The 8,643-nt window shown below is 44.1% G+C and overlaps 1 protein-coding gene across 6 annotated transcripts in view; it reads right to left on the bottom strand.

The window, feature by feature from the left end:
• Positions 1 to 2,001: 2,001 nt before the first annotated feature.
• LOC135520912 (son of sevenless homolog 1-like) overlaps positions 2,002 to 8,643 on the bottom strand; it is a 78,288-nt gene continuing 71,646 nt past the window's right edge. For 4 of the 6 annotated variants that reach the window (XM_064946759.1, XM_064946778.1, XM_064946787.1 and 1 more), the window contains 3 exons: positions 8,403 to 8,447; positions 4,292 to 4,413; positions 2,002 to 3,695 (listed from right to left, as the gene is read on the bottom strand). In XM_064946759.1, coding sequence (XP_064802831.1) covers positions 3,156 to 3,695; positions 4,292 to 4,413; positions 8,403 to 8,447 — 707 coding nt within the window. In that variant the 3' untranslated portion in view covers positions 2,002 to 3,155. The remainder of the gene's footprint in view (positions 3,696 to 4,291; positions 4,414 to 8,402; positions 8,448 to 8,643) is intronic. The other 2 variants (XM_064946769.1, XM_064946807.1) reach the window with 1 other exon arrangement.

The raw sequence follows: 8,643 nt of genomic DNA, 5'->3' as shown, positions 1-8,643 counted from the left end.
CATAGCTACTGTGAAGCATGGGGGTGGAAACATCATGCTTTGGGGCTGTTTTTCTGCAAAGGGACCAGGACGACTGATCTGTGTAAAGGAAAGAATGAATGGGGCCATGTATCATGAGATTTTGAGTGAAAACCTCTTTCCATCAGCAAGGGCATGGCTGGGTCTTTCAGCATGACAATGATCTCAAACACACCGCCCGGGCAACGAAGGAGTGGCTTCGTAAGAATCATTTCAAGGTCCCGGAGTGGCCTATCCAGTCTCCAGATCTCAACCCCATAGAAAATCTTTGGAGGGAGTTGAAAGTCTGTGTTGCCCAGCAACAGCCCCAAAACATCACTGCTCTAGAGATCTGCATGGAGGAATGGGCCAAAATACCAGCAACAGTGTGTGAAAACCTTGTGAAGACTTACAGAAAAACGTTTGACCTCTGTCATTGCCAATAGGGTATACAACAAAGTATTGAGATAAACTTTTGTTATTGACCAAATACTTATTTTCCGACCATCATTTGCAAATAAATTCATAAAAAAATACTACAATGTGATTTTCTGGATTTTTTTCCCTAATTTTGTCTGTCATAGTTGAAGTGTACCTATGATGAAAATTACAGGCCTCTCATCTTTTTAAGTGGGAGAACTTGCACAATTGGTGGCTGACTAAATACTTTCCTACCCCACTGTATGTTCATTCCCAACGTGGCACAATTATTGCATTTCGGACACTGCATCAATGTGTTGTGGGTTAAAGAGACCTACTGTTGCCAAGGCTTTTTCACAGTATTGCTGGTAAACACAAGGTCACTGTGAATGAGATGATCACATACATACAGTACACACATACAACCTGGTTGCTAATTCCTTAAAAGGTAATCATTACTTTCCTAGATGGAATATTGGTGCACTGATATTGCCGTCAGTTGACCCATCGCGGAACTTGACTTGAATGTGAATGCACGTTCTAGTCATTCTGTTTCTATGACTCTCAAACTCCAACCATTACATAGTGTATGGGCCAGAAAAATAACATGTTTTTTTTTAAATCAACTGACAGGATGGCCCTATGGAACTTAGTTCAATGGGAAGAAACCAGGGAGAATAGCCAAGAATTATTACAATGAAGACAACAAACCCAGATTAATTACTTTAGGCTATTCATCATGAGTGCATCTCAAACGGCACCTTATTCCCTATATAGTGCACTACTTTTGACCAGGGTCCATAAATATGGCACCCTATTCCATACACGGTGCACTTTGGGTGACTCACAGCTCACATTTAAACCATAGTATAAACTGAAGATGGAAAACTTGTACATGTTCAAATAAACCAAAATGATTCAAAAGTACACTTGTTTGATTTCCTATATATAAACTATTGACAAACTCACAGGCCATTGTTCTCGTAATTAAAATCTTGTCTATTCAAGATGTACTGTTACTATATGACCATCCACTAACGAGTTAGTAACATTTGACTGGAATGTGGTCTACATGTGATTAAATGTATTGTATTCATGCCCAGCTATTCAACTGCATTTTGCTATGGCCCTTTTTGGATCCTTTAAAAGGAAGATCCCTTCATCCTTCCTTTCAGGACTGTGTGGTTTCATGAGTTAAGAATTATAACATGTGGCTCATTTGGTAGAGCATGGTGCTTGCAATGCCAGGGTTGTGGGTTTGATTCCCACGGGTGACAGGTATGAAAAAGTATGAAAAAAATGTATGCACTCACTCCTGTAAATCGCTCTGGATAAGAGTGTCTGCTAAATGACAGAGTCTTGCCATCCAGGCAAGACTCAAGCTGAAATTTGAGGTAAACAATTACATTTCCATACAGACTCTTTATGATGTTACTGAGAGAGCAAGGTCTCCAGTACATAACCCGATCAGCTTCAGTCATGTCAGACCAGTGTCCACGTCGAGGAAGTCATTAAACAAATCTATTCTAACAGGGCCTTCGCGTTCAGGACGTTAGCCAGCTCTTCACTCGTTTCATAGTTGACTTATAGGTGGTAGAAACACTTTTATTCCCTTGTTTAAAGAAGTCAATCATAATTTTCTTTACATACTCATTGGCAGAAATAAATCAGAACATAAAAGTACTAACACAAACTTAAGAACAATCACTTCTTGTTTTTCTTGAAAAGTACCTCTTTGGTGTGGATGGGTACCTTAAATCAGGGTTTCTCAAACTCGGTCCCGGGCCCCCCACATTTAGTTTCTTGCCCTCGCACTGCACATCTGATTCAATTACCCAACTCATCATCAAGCTTTGCTTATTTAAATCAGTTGTGTAGTGCTAGGGCAAAAACCCAAACATGCACCAAGGGGGGCCAGGCCCAAGTTTGGGCAACCCTGCCTTAAATCATGGTACTCTGGTCGATCTACTGGCACAAAAAAAATAAACGTTTGCCTCGGACTCAGTCTCTACACAAAGCCTTAAACACCATTTAACAACATGATTTCCCAAGTTCCTTTTTCAATCTGAGTGAGGTGGATTGAACGGCAGACATTTGTTATTGGGGAGTTGAAATGGGTTTACAACACCGTGATAGCTTGAGTCCTCTCTGGTCCATCTCTGGTCAACATGGGCCATTTTAGTAGATTACTTAGCCCATACACAGTGAGTTAAAACACTATTCAATTTGTGGATTTCTCCTGGAGTCTGTTCAAACTGGTCTACAGTCTTTATCGTTCCATCCTCCAGCGTGCGGTGGACTTGTGTGGTCCTGGTTCAAGGTTTATTATGGTTCAAGCTGTATATGCATGTGTAGGCCACCGAGCTCATTGACAAGTAATGCTGCAATCGATTCACTTAAAAAAATAATAATAAACCAAATGAAATAAACATTGGACGATGACAAACAACATACTGTACATACAAACACACAACAAAACAAACAAACAGTAAGATACCCCCCCAAAAGGGTTTTTATAGGGAGTCTCCAATGGTCTGCACAAATGAAAATGGACAATCATCATTCGTTTAAGTATTTTTTCTTTTTTATAAGGGCACATGATTATTTTTCCAGGTAGCAAAGAACCTACACTGGCATTGCCTTTTTTCCCTTAAAGACGTCATCACAATTCAATTTTTGTTCAAGTCTAAAGTCTTTAGTGTTTAATGATTTCCCCCATATCACATATACAAGTATTTTTAAGAGGGGTTGGCATTCTCCAGTAGGGGTGGGCCGTCCCGATGCACTAGGGACGGGTGTGACACCGACTCCCTTTTGTATGTTTTGGGAGGGAGCTTGGGAATAGCTTGGGCAGCGGCACTGCTGGTGCTCTGGCGAGGGGGCACAGGGGGGCCAGCTGCACCCCCCAGAGGGAGGAGGGCTGAGTCGCTGCAGCAGTCTGGGCCGCTGGGCCCCAGCGAGGGCGAGGGGGTAGGGGGCGGCGGCGGCGGGGTGAGCGGGCTGAACGGCGAGGGTGGGAAGAAGGTCTGGCTCAGCGTGGGTTCACTGCTGCGGATGCGGCCCAGCGGGGGTGGCTGCAGGTGCAGGGGGCTGTTTGAGCTGGAGAAGACGTCCGGCGTTCTCACGGGCTCCCGCGGCGGCAGGGTGGGTGGGCTGTCAGGTGGCTCCGACACAGAGGTGCGCTCGGTCGAGAGCGAGTAGCGAGGCGAGTAGACCTTGGTGGTGGTGGGCTGCCGTGGGGGGATGGCGGGGGGGCTGTCCAAGTGCTTTGACATCATCTGGAATGTGAGAGACGTGCAGGTGGAAAAGGAAAAAGAAGGAGAAGCACAAACGTTATGAAGACTCGACAAACTCTCAAAAATGTAATCTAAAATCTCAAGAAATGACTAGCAAATAACTGACAGTGGAACTTTGTTGTGTTTCATTGGATATTTAGCATTCATCTAAACTCTAGAATCAATCAATCAAGAAACATCCTAATGATTCGACTAACCGGTGCCCTCACACATCGACTCTGTACCAGGACCCCCTGTATATAGCCTCACTATTGTTATTTTACTGCTGCGCTTTAATTATTTGTTACTTTTATTCTTTTTAAGGTATTTTTTAAAACTGCATTGTTTATACTTTTATTTAACTAGACAAGTCAGTTAAGAACAAATTATTATTTGCAATGACGGCCAAACCCGGATGACGCTGGGCCAATTGTGTACCGCCCTATAGGACTCCCAATCACGGCCGGATGTGATGCAGCCTGGATTCAAACCAGGGACTGCAGTGGCGCCTCATGCACTGACATGCAGTGCCTTAGACCACTGCGCCACCCGGGAGTCTCAGAAAACCTTAGGTAGCAAACAGGTAAAAATAGAGTCACCTTCGAAGGGGAAGATTCAGCGGGGGCGGATTCGGGGCGTCTGCGAGGGGGCACAGGCGGGGGGATGGTGGTGTCTTCAGTGTTCCTGTGGAAACTCACCATGGAGGAAACTGAGGAGGACCCTGGAAAAGAAGGAAATCAGGTTAACTAAAATTAAGCCTTACAAGAAGACAGTAATTACACATATTTCAACCCAATTCATCCCATACAGGACTCTACAACTCAGGGATGGCCAACTGAGTGTCTGGGGGTTCTCTCTTTTGCCTGGCACTTGACTGTTTTCTAGGTTATAAATCACACATTCATTTCAAAGAAAGAGATGAACTGAAGACATTCAGGCCCACGAAGAATGGAGTAAATACAAGCATTGAAAACACAGAAAATGAAAAAAAAAAGAGAATAGAGGATGATGAATGGATGGGTAATAGAAACTCTTTCAGGAAGAGTATACAAAGACAACACTAAAGTATTATATTTGAGGAAGCAATCACGTCAACCAACTTCAATGATGCATAATATCTACTACATACAACTGCTACTAACTATACAGTGCATTCAAAAAGTATTCCAGACCTTATTCTAAAATAAATGTTAATAAAATAAAAATAATCCTCAATCTACACAAAATACCCTATAATGGCAAAGCGAAAACAAGATTGTTTCGAGGCACAGATCTGGGAAAGGGTACCAAAACAATTCTGCAGCATTGAAGGTCCCCAAGAACACAGTGGCCTCATTCTTAAATGGAAAAAGGTTGGAAACGCCAAGACTCTTCCCAGAGCTGGCCACCCGGCCAAACAGAGCAATCGGGGGAGATGGGCCTTGATCAGGGAGGTGACCAAGAACCCGATGGTCACTGACAGAGCTCTAAAGTTCCTCTGTGGAGATGGGAGAAACTTCCTGAAGAACAACTATCTCTGCAGCACTCCACCAATCAGGCTTTATGGTAGAGTTGCAAGATGGAAGCCACTCCTCAGTAAAAAGGTACATGACAGCCCACTTGGGAGTTTGCCAAAAGGCACCGAAAGACTCTCAGAAAATAAGAAACAAGATTCTCTGTTCTGGTGAAACCAAGATTGAACTCTTTGGCCTGAATGCCAAGTGTCACATCTGGACGAAACCTGGCACCATCCCAACGGTGAAGCATGGTGGTAGCAGCATCATGCTGTGGGATTTTCTTTCAGTGGCAGTTACTGGAAGACTAGTTAGGATCGAGTAAAATATTAATGGAGCAAAGTACAGAGATCCTTGACAAAGTCCTGTGCGCTCTGGAGCAGATTATCAGACTGGGGTGAAGGTTCACCATCAAACAGGACAACAACCATAAGCACACAGCCAAGACAACGCAGGAGTGGCTTCAGGACAAGTCTCTGAATGTCCTTGAGTGGCCCAGCCAGATCCCGGACCTGAACCCGATCGAACATCTCTGGAGACACCTGAAAATAGCTGTGCAGCGAAACTCCCCATCCAACCTGACAGAGCTTGAAAGGATCTGCAGAGAAGAATGGGAGAAACTCCCAAAATACAGGTGTGCCAAGCTTGTAGCGTCATACCCAAGAAGACTTGAGACTGTAATCGCTGCCAAAGGTTCTTCAACAAAGTACTGGGTAAAGGGTCTGATTCCTGCTTACAAGCAAACATTTAAGCAGGAAGCACCAGTGATTCAGTCAATAAAAAAGTGGTCAGATGAAGCAGATGCTAAGCTACAGGACTGTTTCGCTCGCACAGACTGGAATATGTTCCGGGATTCCTCCGATGGCATTGAGGAGTACACCACATCAGTCACTGGCTTCATCAATAAGTCCATCGATGACGTTGTCTGTACGTACATACCTCAACCTGCACTGAGGGAAGAGTTGCCTCTTTCAAGGAGCGGGACTCTAACTCGGAAGCTTATAAGAAATCCCACTATGCTCTCCGACGAACCATCAAATAGGCAAAGGTGTCAATATAGGACTAAGTTCGAATCGTGCTACACCGGCTCCAATGCTCGTCGGATGTGGCAGGGATCGCAAACTATTACAGACTACAAAGGGAAGCACAGCCAAGAACTGCCCAGTGACACGAGCCTACCAGAGGAGCTAAATTACTTCAATGCTCGCTTCGAGGCAAGTAACACTGAAACATGCATGAGAGCATCATTACCAGGACGTGTACTCTGAGCATGCGCTGACAAGTGCTACCTTAGTCAATGCTACCTTATATAATGTTACTTACCCTACATTATTCATGTCATATGCATACGTATATACTGTACTCTATATCATCGACTGCATCCTTATGTAATACATGTATCACTAGCCACTTTAACTATGCCACTTTGTTTACATACTCATCTCATATGTATATACTGTACTCGATACCATCTACTGTATCTTGCCTATGCTGCTCTGTACCATCACTCATTCATATATCCTTATGTACATATTCTTTATCCCCTTACACTGTGTATAAGACAGTAGTTTAGGAATTGTTAGTTAGATTACTTGTTGGTTATTACTGCATTGTCGGAACTAGAAGCACAAGCATTTCGCTACACTCGCATTAACATCTGCTAACCATGTGTATGTGACAAATAAAATTTGATTTGAAGTGTCTTCACTGACATTTTCAAGCTCTCCCTGTCTGAGTCTGTAATACCAACATGTTTCAAGCAAACCACCATAGTGTTCTTGGAAACAGGGACTAAGGTAACCTGCCTACATGACTACAGACCCGTAGCACTCACGTCTGTAGCCATGAAGTGCTTTAAAAGGCTGGTCATGGCTCACATCAACACCATTATACCAGAAACCATAGACCCACTCCAATTTGCATACCTCCCCAACAGATCCACAGATGATGCAATCGCTATTGCACTTCACAGTGCCCTTTCACACCTGGATAAAAGGAATGTCTATGTGAGAATGCTGTTCATTGACTACAGCTCAGCGTTCAACACCATAATGCCCTCAAAGCTCATCACTAAGGTAAGGATTCTGGGACTAAACACTGCAACTGGAACCTGGGCTTCCCGACGGGCCGCCCCCTGGTGGTAAGGGTAGCTAACAACACATCCAGTTAAGGGTGTGTGCTCAGTCTCCTACTGTACTCCCTGTTCACTCATGAATGCACAGCCAGGCACGACTCCAACACCATCATTAAGTTTGCCGATGACAACAGTGGTAGGGCCTGATCACCGACAATGACGAGACAGCACCCCCCCCCCCCCCGCCCCCCCCTTGCTGTTGCTACTCTGTTATTATTTATGCATAGTCACTTTAATAACTATCTACACAACCGGTGCCCCTGCACATTGACTCTGTACTGGCACCCCCTGTATATAGCCTCGCTATTGTTATTTTAATGCTGTTCTTTATTTTTTTTAAACTTTTATTCTTTTAAAACTGCATTGTTGGTTAAGGTCTTGTAAGTAAGCATTTTACTGTAAAAGTCTACACCTGTTGTATTCGGCGCATGACAAATAACATTTGATTTGATTAGAATACTTACGTGAATGTGATATTTCAGTATTTTATTTGTAACAAATGTACAAAATTAAAAATTAAAAAAAGTTTTTGCTTTGTCATTATGGGGTATTGTGTGTAGATTGATGAGGGATTTTTAAAATCGATTTTAGGGTAAGGCTCTAACGTAACAGAATGTGGAAAAACTCAAGGGGTCTAAATACTTTCCGAATGCACTGTCTCCCACAGAGTGATGTTGTACAAGAATGCACAGAGCAAAACCTCACAGTGACAATGGATTAAGGACAGGAGAACAGGAGGGAGGGTGACAATGATCTAAGGTCAGTTCAGCTGGTCAGGAGCCTGGTTAGGGTCAGGATTTAGAGCTGATCCTAGATCTGTTTCTGTGGGCAACGTCTACTTGGAAACACACACAGACAACAGAGCATTCTTTGCCATAGAGACGGACAGGGGCAACGGTGAGGGGAGATGGGAGCAATGAGGTGGATGTCAGTTGCATGCGGGTAGGGAGAGGCAAGTAGGGCTTGGGAGGGTCAGAATGAGTGAGAGATGGGGGTGGGTTGATGTAGTAGTTTGTATGGGGTGTGGGTGGATGGGTAGTGAGGGGACACTGACAACAGGAAGGCTTTGAGGGTCATACTAACGTGGGCCGTGTGGTAAGGAGACCTGGGCAAAGATGCTGTCGCAGTCTGGATGGAGGGAAAGGCCGGAGTAGAGAAAAGAGAAAAGAGAGAAGGCCCTGAGAGAATGAGAGACTGAGGCGGAAGGAAAATCTCAAACTGTGTTTAACAAACACTTTCTCTATAAGCTCTAGCTACGCTCCCACCCAACCTATCCTCCCTCCTCCACAATCCCCACCCAACCTGCTCCCTCATCCAGCTTGAA

This window comes from Oncorhynchus masou, chromosome 4 (genome assembly GCF_036934945.1).
Source record: "Oncorhynchus masou masou isolate Uvic2021 chromosome 4, UVic_Omas_1.1, whole genome shotgun sequence".
Taxonomy (NCBI): domain Eukaryota; kingdom Metazoa; phylum Chordata; class Actinopteri; order Salmoniformes; family Salmonidae; genus Oncorhynchus; species Oncorhynchus masou.
Note: the sequence above shows the minus strand (reverse complement) of the source record. Positions and strands in the feature narration are given on the sequence as shown.